This window comes from Erpetoichthys calabaricus (assembly GCF_900747795.2).
Source record: "Erpetoichthys calabaricus chromosome 1 unlocalized genomic scaffold, fErpCal1.3 SUPER_1_unloc_22, whole genome shotgun sequence".
In the NCBI taxonomy this organism is placed as follows: domain Eukaryota; kingdom Metazoa; phylum Chordata; class Cladistia; order Polypteriformes; family Polypteridae; genus Erpetoichthys; species Erpetoichthys calabaricus.
Window position 1 is genome coordinate 4,063,687 of NW_026261588.1, and position 19,106 is coordinate 4,082,792.

The 19,106-nt window shown below is 41.4% G+C and overlaps 2 protein-coding genes across 52 annotated transcripts in view; one reads left to right on the forward strand and one right to left on the reverse strand.

The window, feature by feature from the left end:
- The window catches only part of LOC114645182 (NACHT, LRR and PYD domains-containing protein 3-like), a 913,740-nt gene that overhangs the window by 368,922 nt on the left and 525,712 nt on the right, over window positions 1-19,106 (forward strand). The window lies entirely within an intron of this gene.
- The window catches only part of LOC114669315 (ribonuclease inhibitor), a 137,364-nt gene that overhangs the window by 44,673 nt on the left and 73,585 nt on the right, over window positions 1-19,106 (reverse strand). For both annotated transcript variants that reach the window (XM_051921744.1, XM_051921743.1), the window contains one exon: window positions 13,661-13,834. In XM_051921744.1, coding sequence (XP_051777704.1) covers window positions 13,661-13,834 — 174 coding nt within the window. The remainder of the gene's footprint in view (window positions 1-13,660; window positions 13,835-19,106) is intronic.

The following is a 19,106-nucleotide window of genomic DNA, read 5'->3' on the forward strand; positions in this document are numbered from 1 at the left end:
ACAAGCAGCCATCTTTCTCTTACCACATTTCTGATGTCTTTTGTTTATGCTTATTCACTCTGTAAAACATCCACAAGATGTTTATCTGTTATCTGACTTAATATAGAGCCCAACTTCTGGTCCAGGCTTTGGTTTTGTCACACCTAGATTACTGCAGCTCACTACTAGCAGGACCACCCACATGTGCTATCAAGCTACGGCAGATAGTCAAAAATAAAGCAGCCATCTTGTATTCAAACAGTAAGACAGGCACATGTCACTCCTCTTCTCAGATTTCTACTTTTGCTTTCTGTAGCAGCACACATTAAGTTCAAATCCTTGATGTTTCAAAAAGAGTAGTTAATGGGACAACATTTATGTATATGAAGACGCTGTTGAGATGCTCTGCCCCTTCTCAGCCATTTAGGTCTGCCAGTAAACAGCATCTGGTGATGCCACCTCTGTCTGTTGTCAAGTCTCAATTCAGACGCTTTTAATGTGGAGCTCCAAGTTGGTGGAAAAAGCTGCCCACATCCATCTGAATTGTTGGCTCCCTCAATGTGCTTAAAAAGGGATTGAAGGCCCTCCTGTTCTGCACCCGCTGCAGTATGCGTCCCTTATTTTTTTGTATTAAAAGTGGTAACCCTACCTGGCAGGTAACAGTTATGTTTGGTCATGAAGTCGTCTAAAATCCGCCACGTGCCCTCTTTTAATTGTGAGAAGCAGATATATATAGCCAAATTCTCGCGCTTCGTTGTGGCGAAGTACTGCTTTTAATTTTTTAAGAAATGAAAACCTTTTTAAACGGATCGAAAATATACCAATAACAATTTGTTAAGGATCTGTTTTTTTCTGAACCTCGCTTTTCACAGCTGTCGCGCTACGGCGTGTGTTTCGTTTATTTGACAGTATGTAGATCGTGGTAATTACATTCATGGCATTCGTTTTCTGAATCACAATCTGACTGTATGGGTGGTTACCTGCCAGGTTACGCTTGTGGTTGGTCAGGAAGTCACCTTACATCCGCCACGTGCCCTCTTTCTGTTCCCAGAAGCTGATCATAGAATGGTTTTAATAGTTTACTTTCAAATAATGCAAAGAGTATGCGACACGTGTTTCTCCCTAATTCTGGGCTCATCAGGCATACACAGTTACTGCATCCCCTCTCAGGAATCGAATCTCTATCGTCAGCGCCAGAGTTGAAGCCCCTAACGTTGCGGTCAGCAAGTCGGCTAACATCCGCCATGTGCCGTCTTTCAGTTGCGAGAAGCAGATCATAGAATGGTTGAAACTGTTGCCCCTAACGTTGCGCTACGGCGTGTGGTTCGTTTATACCTCGTGTCTTCTCATTAAACTTTTATCTTGCGAATATGTTATTGCAATCTGCAGCGGGAGTGTTTCTATAAACTAAATTTAAAGTTACGTTTTACACCGTGCTTTGTTTCCCTTATGAACATGCTTGTATGCTTCACTCGCTGGCTTCTTATTGTTTAGCTCCCTTCTCAATTGTTTAATGAATTTTTTGTTCTTCGCTGTTTGCGGCTCTTCCTTCATTTCTCCCTACTGTGTTCTTTTATCTCGCGAATATGTTATTGCAATCCGCAACGGGAGCGTTTCAATAAACTTAATTTAAACTTACGTTTTACACCGTGCTTTGTTTCCCTTATGAAGATGCTTGTATGCTTCACTCGCTCCCTTCTCAATTGTTTAATTAATTATTTGTTCTTCGCTGTTTGCAGCTCTTCCTTCATTTCTCCCTACTGAGTGCACAGTCTTTTCACGTGATTACGTGGGAGGCGTGATGACATGACACTCAACTCCGCCTCCGACGGCCATCAAGCTGCCGTCCATTACAGTATATTGTCAAAAATGAGGTTCCAGTTATGACCATTACGCGTTGAATTTCGAAATGAAACCTGCCTAACTTTTGTAAGTAAGCTGTAAGGAATCAGCCTGCCAAATTTTAGCCTTCCACCTACACGGGAAGTTGGACCATTAGTGATGAGTGAGTGAGTGAGTGAGTGAGTCAGTCAGTCAGTCAGTGAGGGCTTTGCCTTTTATTAATTAGTATAGATTGATATTGTAATGGTGTCAGCTTGGATGATATCAGCACTGAGTCAGCAGCAAGATAAGCTGTGCCAATTGACAGAGATTTAATAAAAAGGATGAGTTGGCCACAGTGGCATGATCTCCATCCAAGTGTGACTAAAGCAAGCTGTCCATCTAAGGAGAGTGAGCTACCTAAAAGAGCAAAGAAATGAGCAAAAATCCTTTGGGCCTGCACTGGCTATCACCACATGGCACTACAACATACATACATGGACTTACATGTCAAGAACAATCTCCACAAAGACATGGCAAACATAATGACAAAGGAGACATGTGAGTGCAAACTGAAAGATTTGGTGAGGAGAAAAACTGACAGTTTATGGAAAGAAGATGTCAACCAGAGAGGGAGTACCTTCTACCATACAGTTGGTGGGCAAAGTATCAAGAGACTGATGGCTAGGCACCATTTCAGAGGACCTGCAGGTGCAGCATTTCTAGAAGATGTCTTCAATAGAGGGGAAAGAGATGTTCCAGTGATTTGCTTTCAGGTGTCAGCACCATCTTCCACAGGATCTTGATGTCTGTGATGTTGCAATTCCCATGGCTGGTCAGAACTATCTGTATGGTACTCCACCAGAATGTGGTGACATTCCTCCAGAATGTGGTGACAATGTCCTCCAGAATGTGGTGACAATGTTCATCATGGTGGCGCTCACAAGTGTAGTGGCTTACAGCTCTCTAGTATGGTGCTTTTTAATGATTTTTTTTTTTTTTAGTAACAAATGTATTGGAATCTTGTCAGGCGTGTTATATCTCAGGGGTGAAGAGTGGGTCTATTTGCTATAATTCAGAAACAACCTCACAAGCCACTGTTACCAAGCATATTCCTCTCTAACGACAGGTTCCTTGTCAACAAAATGGAAGAGATGGAACTACAGCTGGCAAAAACCAAGACAGTACGGGACTGCTGTGTGTTTGTGATAACGAAACCTGGCTACATTTGGCTATCCCAGATGCGGCGTTACAACTACCAGGACACAACATCCACTGAAAGGATTGTAGAGAAGACTCCGGTAAGATAAATAGCAAGACTGTACATAGTCATTGCTCACCTGATATTGAGACCCTGTCTGTTGGGTGCAGACCATTTTATTTACCAAGAGAGCTGACGGTGGTGATTGTTACAGCTGTAAACATACCCCTTCATGCTAACATTAGCTTAGCGCTAGCACATCTGCATTCTATTGTAAATAAACAGCTGCAGGCTTATCCAAATGGTGTCCACATTATAGCTGGAGATTTTCTAGTAGGATTGACTACTGCAATGCGCTGTTCACTGGATGTTCAGACTGTTCTTTATACAGCCTCCAGTTAATCCAAAATGCTGCTGCAAGAATTATTACAAGAACAAGAAAATACGAACACATAACTCCAGTTCTTAAATCCTTAAGTTTAGAGCAGATTTCAAAATCCTCCTATTAACATATATAGCATTAAATGGCCAAGGTCCGGCTTACTTGTCTGAACTTATCATGACTTACAAACCAGAGCACACATTAAGATCTCAAGATGCCGGTCTGCTTATGATTCCAAGGATTAATAAAATAACAATGGGAGGTTGAGCTTTTAGTTACAGGGCCCATAAACTGTGGAATGGTCTGCCTGCTACTATAAGAGATGCCCCTTCGGTCTCAGCTTTTAAATCCCGGCTGAAGACTCACTACTTCAGTTTAGCACACCCTGACTAGAGCTGCTGATTAACTGTACAGACTGCATCTCTGTTGTTAGTCATTAGCACTAAAACATAAGTAACATGATAGTTAGAATTGGATACTAACTCTCACCTATTCTGTTTCTCTTCTCGGTACTCAAATGTGGCACTTGGTGCCAAGGCCCAACTGCCAAGTTGTTTTGCCTGCCTACGGTAAAGTCTTCCCTGATGGGGGATCGCAGGAATCTTGGGGTAGAGGGGTCCTTTCATCGGATTGGCTGGCCCAGCACTGTTTCAGCCGTGGAATGGCCAAATGGGAGAGGCAGCTTGATGGCTGAGGTCTCCACAACTCTAAACAAATCCAAATCATATTATGTGATATCATCTACTGTTAAATTCTGCTCCTTACTTCTAAAATTTTTATTTTTATACTGTATTAAGGATTTGTTCTGTTCTGTGTATTGTATTGCATTGACCCCCTTCTTTTTGACACCCACTCCACGCCCAGCCTACCTGGAAAGGGGTCTCTTTTTGAACTGCCTTTCCCAAGGTTTCTTCCATTTTTTGGAATTTTTTCTTGTCTTCTTAGAGAGTCAAGGCTGGGGGGCTGACAAGAGGCAGGGCCTGATAAAAACCCATTGCAGCACTTCTTGTGTGATTTTGGGCTATAAAAAAATAAATTGTGTTGTATTGTATTGTATTTTAATCAATCATGCTTAAAGACCATTTTACCAGAATTCATGCAGTATGTGCAATGCACTACCAGGTAACAAAACACTCTTAATCGGGTTTATTCAAATGTTAAGCATGTATATAGAGCAGTTCCACACCCACATCTGGGACTTTCTGACCATCTCTAACTGCTCCTTACATCAGCAAATATCCCACCTTAGGAGAAGAATAAGGCCTAGTGTAAAAATTATAAAAATAAGGCCAGAGGTGGCTCTTGAACAGTTAAAGAAGTGCTTTGCGAACACTGAGTGGGACATATTCGTACAACCAGATGATTACACACAAACTATATTGTTGTTGAGTACCTGTGATCACTAACCTATCTCTCTCTCATTCTTTTCTAGGACACGAAGCGGAAGCGGAAGCAGAAGCAGACAATGGCCGACAGTGAGATGAATCGTGTTGCCGTCATCGTAGAAGAATTCCAGGCACTCGACAAACAGATGCAGAAACTCCTGTCCAGACGAAGGTACGTTAGGGATTTGAAGGCTCAGCTGCTGGATAAACCATCTTCGCCATCTGAAATCGACGTAACATCAACCCCGCGTTGTACCGCTAACTTCCAAGGACAAGTAAGCTTCACCCCTGCGCCTTGTAGGAGCGACGTAAACACCGATGAAGACCTCGGCGTGTTTCAGCTATACAGGCAGGGGTTCAAGGCTAGAACACCTCCATCTGCACAGGTGAGCATCTCGACCCAGAACTGGTTCGACCCTCTCCGCGTCTCCAGTTTGCCTTCAACCCCGGGTGATGTAATCATGGTAGGTGATTCGATTGTAAGAAACCTCAATATCGCATGCCCTAATTGGAAATCTTTTGTTTCTTGCTTTCCCGGTACGCGTGTCCGAGATGTGATGAGACATGCGGCGACAATCTACTAGAAACACAAGAAGAGGGCAGTTGGAACCATTGTTCTCTTGACTATCTATTTCTACTCTAAACCCCTTCCAAAATGCTAATGCTTTGCTAGGACATGATAATTGCTTAACAAAGTCTTCTGTAAAAGTGCACAACATTAATACTCTAATAACCAATCTAAATGCACATAGAAAATCTAGGCAGTACGGCATAAACACCAATAATTTAATTACAATTACTACTTTAGATGAACAATGTACTAAAACTATAAAAACAGATTATAGATTAAATAAAAAATACACACAGAGTGGCGCTAACAAAAATAATTTAGTTTCTGTTCCAAATATCAATAATGCACATAGAATTCAGCTCTGCTCCTCTGAAACATTAAATATGGCTCTATTAAATGTTAAAGCTTTAACTAACAAGACGTTTTTTATTAACGATCTAATTAGTGATAGAAAAATTGATTTTATTGCACTAAGTGAAACATGGCTTAGCTCAGATGGCGCGGCTGTTTTAATCAAATCTGCGCCTCCGGATTACAGTTTTACTCGTGCGGATCGCCAAGGAAAAAGAGGCGATGGCTTAGCAAACATTTACTCAAGCAGGTTAAAATGTAAAGATGTCAGTTTTGGTAAATTCAAGTCCTTTGAGTATCTCGCCGTTCTTATTCATGGAGATTCTCACATTCTATTATTATCCGTGTATAGACCTCCTAAATTTAACACGTCTTTCTTTGAGGAATTCTCACACTTAATGTCAATTATAATTACGAATTATGACACACTCTTAATAGTCGGCGACTTTAACTTTTATATTGATAATCAGTGTGACCAAAAAGTAAAAGAATTCATGAACCTCTTGTACTCTTTTGATTTGAGACAGCTCGTTAATCAGCCTACACATAAAGCAGGTCATACATTAGACTTAGTAATTACTAAAGGACTAAAAGTTGATATAAAGCAGGTCATTGATACGGGTCTATCAGGCCATTTTCTTCTACTATTTAATATAGAAATATTGATAGAAAACGTTCATGAGAAGCATATTGTTAAAAAACGCTTCTTTGATTCATCAGCAGCTTTAAAACTTACAAACATTCTAAGCAATCAGTCCGTTTATAGTGCCAACTATAATAGCGAGGAGAATGTAAATAGTAAGGTGGAAAGATTTAATACTAAGGTGAGGGCTGCTGTTGACTTAGTTGCACCTGAAAAGACAGTTAAAAAATCTTCTAGCATTGTTATACCATGGAAGACCCAAAGAGTGTCTGATTTAAAGAGAACATGCCGTAGAGCTGAGCGTAAATGGAGGAACACTAAACTAACTATCCACTATGAAATATTAAAAGTTAAAATAACAGAATACAATAACACAGTCGGTCTTGAGAGGCGCTGCTATTTCTCTAAGATTATAAATAACAATGCTAGTAATCCCAGAGTCTTATTCAAAATGATTGATCGTCTGTTAAACCAGGTAACGCAAAGGAATGCCTCCAAAATACTTCCAGTAAAACCTGTGAGGCTATTGCTGTATATTTCAATCAAAAAATTTATGATATTAGAAATAACATAGTATATCTCCCCAACACTGCAGATCCTCCTAAGCCCCAGTACTCCGTTATAAACAAATTAAATTCTTTCACTAGGATAGATTTACCTGATTTACATAAAATAATTTCTCAACTGAAACCCTCCACCTGCGTCCTTGACCCAATACCAACAAGTTTTTTCAAAGGAGTATCGGGCGTGCTAATTGATAATATTCTTGACATAGTAAACTCGTCATTAGATACAGGGGTCTTCCCAGACTGTCTTAAGACTGGTGAAGTTAAACCACTACTCAAGAAAACTCTTTTGAAAATTATAGACCCATCTCTAACCTGCCTTTCTTGAGTAAAATTCTAGAGAAGGCAGTCATTATACAGTTAAATGAGCACCTCAATAAACATGCTATTCTTGATAAATTTCAGTCAGGTTTTAGAACAAATCACAGCACAGAAACTGCACTCGTTAAAGTAGTAAATGACTTGCGGGTAAATGCAGACAGAGGCCATTTATCTGTTCTCATCGTCTTAGATCTGAGTGCCGCATTTGACACCATTGATCATAATATTCTTAAAAATCACCTTAGTCAGTGGGTGGGCCTCTCTGGCAGGGTCTTAAATTGGTTTGAATCCTACCTGGCAGGGAGAAAATTCTTTATTAGTTGTGGTAATTACAACTCAAAGACACATGATATTCTATATGGTGTTCCACAAGGCTCTATCCTGGGTCCGCTGCTCTTCTCAATCTACATGCTTCCATTAGGTCAGATTTTCTCAGGGCACAACGTGAGCTACCACAGCTATGCTGATGACACACAGCTGTATTTATCAATTGCACCTGACGACCCCGATTCTCTTGATTCACTAACACAATGTCTAACTTGTATTTCAGAATGGATGAATAGTAATTTTCTCAAGCTAAATAAAGAGAAAACTGAAATTTTAGTGATTGGCAATAATGGATACAATGAGGCTATTAGAAATAAACTGGATGCATTAGGATTAAAAGTCAAAATGGAGGTAAAAAGCTTAGGGGTAACCGTTGATTGTAATCTGAATTTTAAATCGCATATTCATCAGACCGCTAGAACAGCATTTTTTCACTTAAGGAACATAGCAAAAGTTAGACCTCTTATATCATTGAAAGATGCTGAAATTATTTCACGCGTTTGTTTAGAATCGGCTAGATTACTGTAACGCACTCCTCTCAGGACTACCCAAAAAAGACATAAATCGTTTGCAACTAGTGCAGAATGCAGCTGCTAGAATCCTAACTAGGAAAAGAAAATCCAAGCACATTTTCCAGTTTTGATGTCACTACAGTGGTTACCGGTGTTATTCAGGATTGACTTTAAAATTCTGCTTATGGTTTATAAAGCTTTAAATAATCTCGCCCCGGCTTATATATCGGAATGTCTGACACCTTATATTCCAAATTGTAACCTCAGATCCTCAACTGAGTGTCTCCTTAGAATTTCAAGAGCAAAACTTAAAAGAAGTGGTGAGGCGGGTGGCCTTCTGCTGTTATGCACCTAAAATCTGGAATAGCCTGCCAGTAGGAATTTGACAGGCTAATACAGTGGAGCACTTTAAAAAACTACTGAAAACACATTATTTTAACATGGCCTTCTCATAACTTCACTGTAATTTAATCCTGATACTCTGTATATCCAATTCATTATCATAACTATTCATGGTGGCTCTAAAATCTGTACTAACCCCTACTCACTCTTCTGTTTCTTTTCCAGGTTTTCTGTGGTGGCAACCTGCACCACCACCACCTAATCAAAGCACCCTGATGTCCCTACATTAATGGATTAAAAGCCAGAAGTCTGCATGACCGTCATCATCAAGTCCTTCCATGAGAACCCTAAATACAAAGAGGACTGATCATTGATGTTAGGTAGAATGCCCAGAGGGGACTGGGTGGTCTCGTGGCCTTGAACCCCTGCAGATTTTATTTTTTTCTCCAGCTTTCTGGCGTTTTTTTTTTTTGTTTTTTTCTGTCCTCCCTGGCCATCGGACCTTACTCTTATTCTATGTTAACTAATGTTGTCTTATTTTAATTTCTTACTTTGTCTTTTATTTTTCTTTTCTTTATTATTTAAAGCACTTTGAGCTACATTTATTATATGATAATGTGCTATATAAATAAATGTTGTTGTTTTACAACACAATCTGTGTGGACACTGTCACTGTGAACAAAAATGTCAGGGTTTTTCCAAATCAGAAACCCTGGATGATGCAGCTAGAGTCGACCTCAAAAGGTCCATCAGGGAGGCCCAACACCAACAATAACATTTATTTATATAGCACGTTTTCATACAAAAAGTAGCTCAAAGTGCCAACGGGACTATAAAAAAAATAGAATACCTCTTCACTGATAACAACCCAAGGCGAGCATCGCAGGCAATAAAGCACATTACAAATTACAACAGCAGTAACTCTACATCCACCTACACAGACACCTCGCTAACAGAGGAGCTGAACTGTTTCTTTACTCATTTCGAGGTGAAAAGACCAAACTTGGATGTAGTGTCTCCACCTGTCCCCAGCACCCACCCACTCACACTGCAGAAGGGTGATGTCAGGAGGTTGCCCAGATCAGTGAATCCAAGGCTGCCTGACCAGATAGAGTACCTGGGAAAGTACTCAAGGAATGTGCAGACAAGCTTGCCGCTGTATTCACCAATATCTTTAATCTATCCCTTGCCCAAGCTGTCATTCCATCTTGTCTGAAGACATCTACTATCATCCCACTACCAAAAAAGCCCTCCTCCAATAGCCTGAATGATTACAGACCGGTTACACTCACCCCTGTAATAATGAAGTGCTTTGAGAGGCTGGTACTAAAGCATATTAAAACTAGTCTCCCACTGACCCTGGACCAACACCAGTTTGTTTGCAGAGTGAACAGATCGACAGATGATGCCATCGCTATATCTCTTCATAGGGCCCTGAACCATCTGGAGCACAGTGAGACATATGTGAGGATGCTGTTTCTCGATTATAGCTCAGTATTTAACACAATCATCCTAGACATTCTGATCAAAAAGCTATCTGACCTTGGCCTCTCCTCTCATATCTGCTGCTGGATTAAGGACTTTCTGACCAACCGACCCCAGACAGTGAAGTATTGACTCCATATGTCCACCCCCCTCACTCTAAACACCGGCTCGCCACAGGGCTGTGTGTTGAGTCCTTTGCTGTACTCACTGTATACCCATCACTGCATCCCTTCCCAACCTAGTAATATTATTATAAAGTTTGCTGATGACACTACGCTTATCTGACTCATTTCAGAAGGAGATGTGTCGGCTTATAGAGCAGAGGTACACATTCTGGTCACATGGTGTATGGATAACAACTTGATACTCAACACTGGTAAAACCAAAGAACTCATTTTAGACTTTAGGAACTGCAATGTTGACCCCTTCCCTCTGACTATCAATGGCGGTTGTGTGGAAAGGGTTCACAGCTTTAAGTTCTTAGGAACCATCATCTCGGACAGACTTACATAGGCAGACAAAACCATGGCTGCAGTGAAGAAGGCACAACAACGCCAATATTTCCTTAGCCTTCTTAGGAAATGCAACTTGTGTGCAAGGCTGCTAGTGCTTTTCTATCGTTTGACCATAGAGAGCATCCTCTTGTACGGTGTGACTGTGTGGTATGCTGGTTGCTCTTCAGCAGATAAAAAAGTAATACAGAGTGTGATTACCACAGCTCAAAAGATCGTTGGCTGTCCACACTCCCTCTCTAGAGGAGATTGCCAACTCTAGACTGCTCTCTAGAGCAATTAAGATCACACAACTGATCACACCTGTTTGAACTTTTGCCCTCAAGAAGGTGTTACAGATGTCTCAAACAAGGACGATTAGATTTAGGAATAGTTTTTTTCCTAAAGCAATAGCAATCCTAAATGCTGCTATACCTTCTGATTGTACAGTACATAACTGAATCCTAGCACACTATCTATATTATTTATAATGTTTTTGTTTTATGGTATGCGTGTGTTCCAATAAGGATGTATGAGTGGTATAATTTGGTGTGAGATGTTCTTTATGTTAGTATGGGTCTATAGGTGGGTTTGATGGGTGGGTGTGTTTGCATTGTATGATGTGGAAAGTGTGGTTTTATTAATCTAAAGTGTTTTACAATGAGGCACCATACTGGAGAGGATTTCCAACTTTGTTGTATCTAAATACAGTGACAATAAAGGCATTCTTATTCTTATTATGAAGGGGTGGGCAGACATGCTATCCTCAGTTGAAACAGGAAGTAGCTGCTGTGTCTTATAAGCATGGCCAATACAGGTGAGGTCGGCCTCCACTGAGGACTTAAGAGCTGCTGACCACCTCCGCCACACAGCCCTCGATGTGCAGTTTGGAGTCGAGTGCACAGTCTTTACTGTACTGACATACAAATTGTCCCCCTGCCCAAGTCCATGGTCTTCTCCATTTTCAGTCTCCATGTTGTCTCGTCTCTATTCTGATGAGACCTTGCACTTTTGTGTACTCAGTACACTCCATGTTGCTGTTTTTTGTTGCCTGTCATAAGTCAACAGGGTGAATACCAGTGGATCAAGCATACAGCATTAGTATGGAGGTCATGGACATACCAATGTGGACTGCCTGAGGTCTCTCTGTCACAAAGTTTACAGTACAATTGCAAGGAGACACGTTAAAGTTGAGCAGGTCCAGCTTATCCACCAGCTTCTGAGGGATGATGGCTGTAAATGCTGAAATGAAATCACTGAACAGCATCTTGACATGAGTGTCATTTTCATTGAGGTGGGACAGGGCCAGGTGAAGAAACTGGGATGATTGGAGTGATTAAAAACACAAGAGCTTCTGTGCCCCCTTCTAAAACTGCTTAACATTTAAGATCTTCTCACCAAAAATATAGACCACCGGCGAGGGCATTACATCCTTCACATCAGCTCCTACCTTAGCCACCATAGCTGATCACTGCTAAGGCCCCCAAAACTCAGTTTGTGCTCCCATTCCCTTCCCTCGTCCATCAGCAGAAGCCCACTTGGTGAGGTTGGTCGCTCTTGATCCTTGGGCACACAGCAGGTTTCGACCTTGTCCCTTGAGCACTTCTCGACCACTTGCCTCCACTCCACTGCATCAGCTTATCCACAATTCTGCATTTACTTTATTTCTCGTTTAACCTCTTTCTCCATCTTTTTATTTTTCTAATTTTAATCTCACTGGGGTGCAGGTGTCTAATACCACACACCAGAATGCTAATGAGGACACTGGATGAACCACACGTGTCTGCAGGTGTAAAGTGCACTCCGCCAATTCACCTCCAACACTCCACGGCTGCTCTGCTCCCCACACTACCACATCCACCTACACATCCACCTACTCTGAGTCCACCATTTTAATGTAAAAACCTACACACAACCACTGACCCCTGACATGTGTCACCACACAGCTTTGTATTTAGTAGTAAAGAGAATCACGTAGTGACCAGAGTGACCAGTGGAGCACAGGACTAGTGTGACAGGTGTCCTTAGTGACGTCAGATTATTCACATCTCCAGTCGACCATTTGATTGTCTGCTGGCATTGAGGAAGACCCTGACTGAGTGAAATGACAAAAGAAGGATTTGTCAGGCAGAGGGTTTGGACCTGTGATGACATCAGTGAAGTCCATGTGTGTATAAAAATATCAAAAAGGCGCTATATACTGGATTATTAAGAAAGTCACTTTATTTGAGGTGAGATTCTTGTTTTAAATGTCCCACAAGAAACATAAGTGTGAGTTACAAACACAAGAGGGCGCCACTCCTCACACTGGAGTATCTCACTGACACGCTCACTGAAGTCACCTTCCCAGAATCCTCTCAGTGTGTCTGACGTCTACTGCACATGATGTGTGTGTCCACCTGTCGGTCACTAAGCCCACTGACAGATATATGTCGATGTCCTGTGTAGACCTGGGGGTCATGTCTTGTAGAATGATGTCGGCCTGTTCAGTCCACTTGGCTATAATGGCGGTCACTTCCTGTGTCTCCCACCTTACTGTCCACACTGCCTTCAGTCCTAATCCTCTCCTCCCTGTCACCTTCTCTTTCTGTGTATGGCTGGCTGGTCATTTCTACTGCTGCTGTCCACCTTTCCTCCTGTTCCTCTGTATGTCCTCCCCTCTCTCCTTCCCCTTATCCTCCTCATTTATTCATCATTTTCTTCATTCTGTTTGTCTCCTTCTCTTGTCTCTCCTTATCTTTGTTATTCTATTCTCCTTGTCCTTATCTGTCACTTCAGTCCAGCTCTTGCTGTCCACCCCTCTTTGTCTTCTGTCACTTTTGTCAGCTCTTTTCCTCACACTGACTGTGTTTCTCCTCCTCATTCTGTTCTAGTGATTTTTAACAAACTTTAGTGAGGACATCAGAGGAGTGTAAGGAGGAAAGTGACAATGGAGGACAGGAACAAATACGAGATTAAAATAAAGAATGGACAGCGTGGGCTTGTGGGGCAAGAAATAAAACAACAGTCTGGACAGAGAGGATGAGGAGAGTGACCAGTGTGGTGGAGGGGCTCAGGGTCACAATGCTGTCTTTATGAATTGAATTATTAAAGGAAATCTGCAGTTGTGTCACCTCACGTCCATCTGTCTGTCCATAAGGGACACTGCAGTCTGTCCTGATTAAACACAGTGTTTGTGTTGTGGGAGTGGAAACGTCAGAGCCATAATGTGACAAGAAATAAAATTCATGAGACACACACACACACAGACACACACACACACACACACTTGTTGTTCACTTACTTCAGTTTCTCTAATTTGCAGTTTTCACTCCTCAGCCCCTCACACAGCTGATCCACTCTTGAATCCTCCATGTTGTTGTCACTCAACTCCAGTTCAGTCAGTCGTGAGTGTGAAGCAGAAAGAGCTGAGGAGAGAGCTGAGCAACATCTGGAGGTGAGATGACAACGAGACAGCCTGTGGAGAAGAACAGAGAGAAGTGAGGACATCAGGAGAGATTATAGAAAAATATGTTCTTAAAGTTGCTGATTTGCATATATTCAAAGAGAATCATGAGCATATATGAAAATAAGCATTGTATCTTAGTGCACGTTAGTATAGTAAGTGTTACAGTTAGTCTTAGACCATGAAGGAGTTAATGAAGAAAGGCCACATTTGATTTTAGCATAAAACAGCAGGCCTGCCTGCCCTTTATTGCTGTGTTTATTTCTGTGAATCGAGGACATTGTGTTCTTTAAAGGAGATTTTGTTTTAGGAACACAGGTGCTGGGCTTCTGCCTGATATAACAGATTAAAAAGTTTCTTTAGGCATTCAAGGCTTAATTATGGGAACACTATAGGCAAGCTATCATATTACCACTGTCACACATGTGCGCATGGGAGGCAGCTTAAAGGGCTCAAATGAATGTTATTATATGCCAGACCAGGGCATGGCAGAGTGCACTGATACTTTCTCTTTTTCAACCACAGGAAATTTCACCTGGATTTGATGATGTCACTTCCATTTCTGGGCCCGATGATGTAACTTCCAGTCCTAACCCTGAAGTCATCACTTCCCTTGCCTGAACTTTAAACCACCATGTTTGCCTTTATATTTGTTCATTTGATATGAACTAAACCTTCATCTTTGGCAGCCATACTTCAAGTATACGGGCAGCGGCCCTCAATCCTTTTCCTGTTGACTGAATCCTTTCACAGTGCGTATATATATATATATATAAGTTAAAGGAACATTTAAGTTTATATGTCTGTGCTTCTTTATGAATAATAATAATAATAATAATAATAATAATAAAGTTACAGAAGAGTATATTAAACCAGTTTCAAACTATGTAAGAATTAATTGTTATCCGCGAAGCTGTGTGCTGCCGCCTAACTGGAATGGCTTTTTATTCTGTCAGCCTTAAGAGATACTAGGGCAACAAGTAAACATCCATTGAATTATTAATTAAGCAGTCCAGTTTTCACAGGTGTGTTCTACTAAGTCCATAGTAGCGGTGAGAACTAATTAACCAAAGGTCCTCAATCTTTAACAGCTCAAAAAAGGAACATTTGAGCTTTATTAAAAACCAACCATAAACAACCAAGAAAGTAACATTGCAGGAGTTCATGCTATAGCCTTACGAACCGATTGCTGTAAACACTTTTTTTAATGAGTTTTAAGCACAGGGAAAAAAATGAACATTTGAAAAATCCGTAATTTATACAAAAACTAACCATAAACATCCAAGAAAACTAACCTTGCATGAGTTGAGTTCTGGCATGAAGGAAGTGAGGAGGAACTGGGTGGAGAGGAGATTACAGTTTTGAGGTAAAGTCCCTCTGCGCGATGCACGTCTGACCGAGAACAATGTACTGTACAGATACAGGGAGAGACTGAACACGTGCAGAAATCACCGTCGCGTACGAACCCGAAGGGAAACTGGCTTGTTCGTCACCCGAGTGTGTGGTCATGAACAGATGCAAAAGTTTGGCGAACTTTTTGGTCGTAACCCGTTTTGTACATGTTCCAAGATGTTCATGACCCGAGCTTCCACTGTACTGCTTTCCTCCTGTCATAGTAGTACAGTCTGGAGAGGGCTTAATCGAGGCAGGTGGCGTGAATGAATAGATATAGGGAAGAATAGCTTAGCAAGCAGACTATTTAAAGGATATTTTAGAGAAAGCCAGCATAAGGACCGAATGAATGCAATGTGTGAATGAGCTAGTGTGGGGGAAAGATAGAATTAGAATAAATGACAGATTAGTGCTTGGAAAGCACAGGAAAGAATAGGGCTAGTACAGTAGCTTTATAAAAATAGATAGGTGAGCATAGAATAGAATAGGGGTTATGGAGTATCTGAGAAAATGGTGATTAATTGACTAAATGTTGGTTATGAGCAGATGTAAATATATGTAGGAATGAGTAAACATATACTGTGTTATAAGCTTGAATGAAATGTAATTTTATGTAAGTGCCAGTGTAGACCTGTTATTGAGCATGAACTGATAGCATAGGGTTCAGGCTGACATCACTAAATTACAAAAGCACCTCAGTGAAGTGTAGGTATATATATATATATATATATACAGTGCATCCGTAAAGTATTCACAGCACATCACTTTGTCAACATTTTTTTATGTTACAGCCTTATTCCAAAATGGATTAAATTCATTTTTTTCCTCAGAATTCTACACACAACACCCCATAATGTCAACGTGAAAAAAGTTTACTTGAGGTTTTTGCAAATTTATTAAAAATTGAGAAAGCACATGTACATAAGTATTCACAGCCTTTGCCATGAAGCTCAAAATTGAGCTCAGGTGCATCCTGTTTCCCCTGATCATCCTTGAGATGTTTCTGCAGCTTCATTGGAGTCCACCTGTGGTAAATTCAGTTCATTGGACATGATTTGGAAAGGCACACACCTGTCTATAGAAGGTCCCACAGTTGACAGTTCATGTCAGAGCACAAACCAAGCATGAAGTCAAAGGAATTGTGTGTAGACCTTCGAGACAGGATTGTCTCGAGGCACTGTGTGTGTGGTACGGCAGCTGCACTTCTTCAGAAAAGAAAGCGCTCCACAGGGTCATCAGGATAGCGGAGAGAACAATTGGTTGTACCCTCCCCACTCTGGAACAAATCTACACCTCCCGAAGCCACAAAAAAGCAATAGACATTTCACAGGACTCATCACATCCCGGTCATTGCCTCTTCCAGCTTTTGCCATTGGGCAAGAGATACAGAGCTATGAAAACTAGGGCAAACCGCCTTAAAAACAGCTTTTATCTGAAAGCAATCATGGCCCTGAACTCAGAATAAAACTGCTCCATATCATTCTACCAATATAGACCTTAAGTCAACAAGTGCAATTTGTATATTTATTACTATTCAGTTTGTTATTATTTTCTCTCTTCTTGTCTTTTTGTCTTTTTAACTCTTATTCCTCACACTGAGTCGATTGCACCTTCAATTTCGTTGTTCCTTTGTAAAAATGACAATGACAATAAAGATCTATCTATCTATCTATCTATCTATCTATCTATCTATCTATCTATCTATCTATCTATCTATCTATCTATCTATCTATCTATCTATCTATCTATCTATCTATCTATCTATCTATCTATCTATCTATCTATCTATCTATCTATCTATCTATCTATCTATCTAAATCTGGGGAAGGTTACAGAAAAATTTCTGCTGCTTTGAAGGTCCCAATGAGCACAGTGGCCTCCATCATCCGTAAGTGGAAGAAGTTCAAAACCACCAGGACTCTTCCTAGAGCTGGCTGGCCATCTAAACTGAGCAATCAGGGGAGAAGGGCCTTAGTCAGGGAGGTGACCAAGAACCCGATGGTCACTCTGTCAGAGCTCCAGAGGTCCTCTGTGGAGAGAGGAGAACCTTCCAGAAGGACAACCATCTCTGCAGCAATCCACCAATCAGGCCTGTATGGTAGAGTGGCCAGATGGAAGCCACTCCTTAGTAAAAGGCACATGGCAGCCCGCCTGGAGTTTGCCAAAAGGCACCTCAAGAACTCTCAGACCATGAGAAAGAAAATTCTCTGGTCTGATGAGACAAAGATTGAACTATTTCGTGTGAATGCCAGGCATCACATTTGGAGAAAACCAGGCACCGCACATCACCAGGCCAATACCATCCCTACAGTGAAGCATGGTGGTGGCAGCATCATGATGTGGGGAAGTTTTTCAGCAGCAGGAACTGCTGCTCCAGAGCGCTCTTGACCTCAGACTGGGGCGACGGTTCATCTTTCAGCAGGACAACGACTCTAAGCACACAGCCAAGATATCAAAGAAGTGGCTTCAGGACAACTCTGTGAATGTCCTTGAGTGGCCCAGCCAGAGCCCAGACTTGAATCCGATTGAACATCTCTGGAGAGATCTTAAAATGGCTGTGCACCGACACTTCCCATCCAACCTGATGGAGCTTGAGAGGTGCTGCAAAGAGGAATGGGCGAAACTGGCCAAGGATAGGTGTGCCAAGCTTGTGGCATCACATTAAAAAAGACTTGAGGCTGGAATTGCTGCCAAAGGGGCATCGACAAAGTATTGAGCAAAGGCTGTGAATACTTCTGTACATGGGATTTCTCAGTTTTTTTATTTTTAATAAATTTGCAAAAACCTCAAGTAAACTTTTTTCACGTTGTCATTATGGGGTGTTGTATGTAGAATTCTGAGGATAAAATTAATTTAATCCATTTTGGAATAAGGCTGTAACATAACAAAATGTTATATATTGTCACAAGAATGAGTCTGAGAAATCAAAAAGAGTTGGGGAAGCCACCTGTATATTATTTTCTCGGCTGTAAAAGTTAGCCCAATGTACTTAGATCAGAGTCCAAAACAGAACTGCCTGTATCGAGGCAAGAGATAGATAGATAGATAGATAGATAGATAGATAGATAGATAGATAGATAGATAGATAGATAGATAGATAGATAGATAGATAGATAGATAGATAGATAGATAGATAGATAGATAGATAGATAGATAGATAGATAGATAGATAGATAGATAGATAGATAGATAGATAGATAGATAGATAGATGCTTTATTAATCCCAAGGGGAAATTCACATACTCCAGCAGCAGCATACTGATAAAGAACAATATTAAATTAAAGAGTGATAACAATGCAGGTATAACAGACAGACGATAACTTTGTATAATGTTAACGTTTATCCCCCCGGGTTGTATTGAAGAGTCGCATAGTGTGGGGAAGGAACAATCTCCTCAGTCTGTCAGTGAGCAGGACGGTGACTGAAGTCTGTCGCTGAAGCTGCTCCTCTGTCTGGAGATGATCCTGTTTAGTGGATTCTCCATAATTGACAGGAGCCTGCTGAGCGCCCGTCGCTCTGCCACAGATGTCAAACTGTCCAGCTCCGTGCCTACAATAGCGCCTGCCTTCCTCACCAGTTTGTCCAGGCATGAGGCGTCCTTCTTCTTTATGCCGCCTCCCCAGCACACCACCGCGTAGAAGAGGGCGCTCGCCACAACCGTCTGATAGAACATTTGCAGCATCTTATTGCAGATGTTAAAAGACGCCAGCCTTCTAAGGAAGTATAGTCGGCTCTGTTCTCTCTTGCACAAATGGCAGTTTTAACAGTCCAGAAGGGAAATGATGTCATCGGTGCAGGAACTGGGAGTGGCATCTTTGTGCCCAGAAGTGCTCAGGGCTGGAAACAGGCGGGATTTCCCAGGAAAGGTCTGCATGGGACTGAGAGAGACAG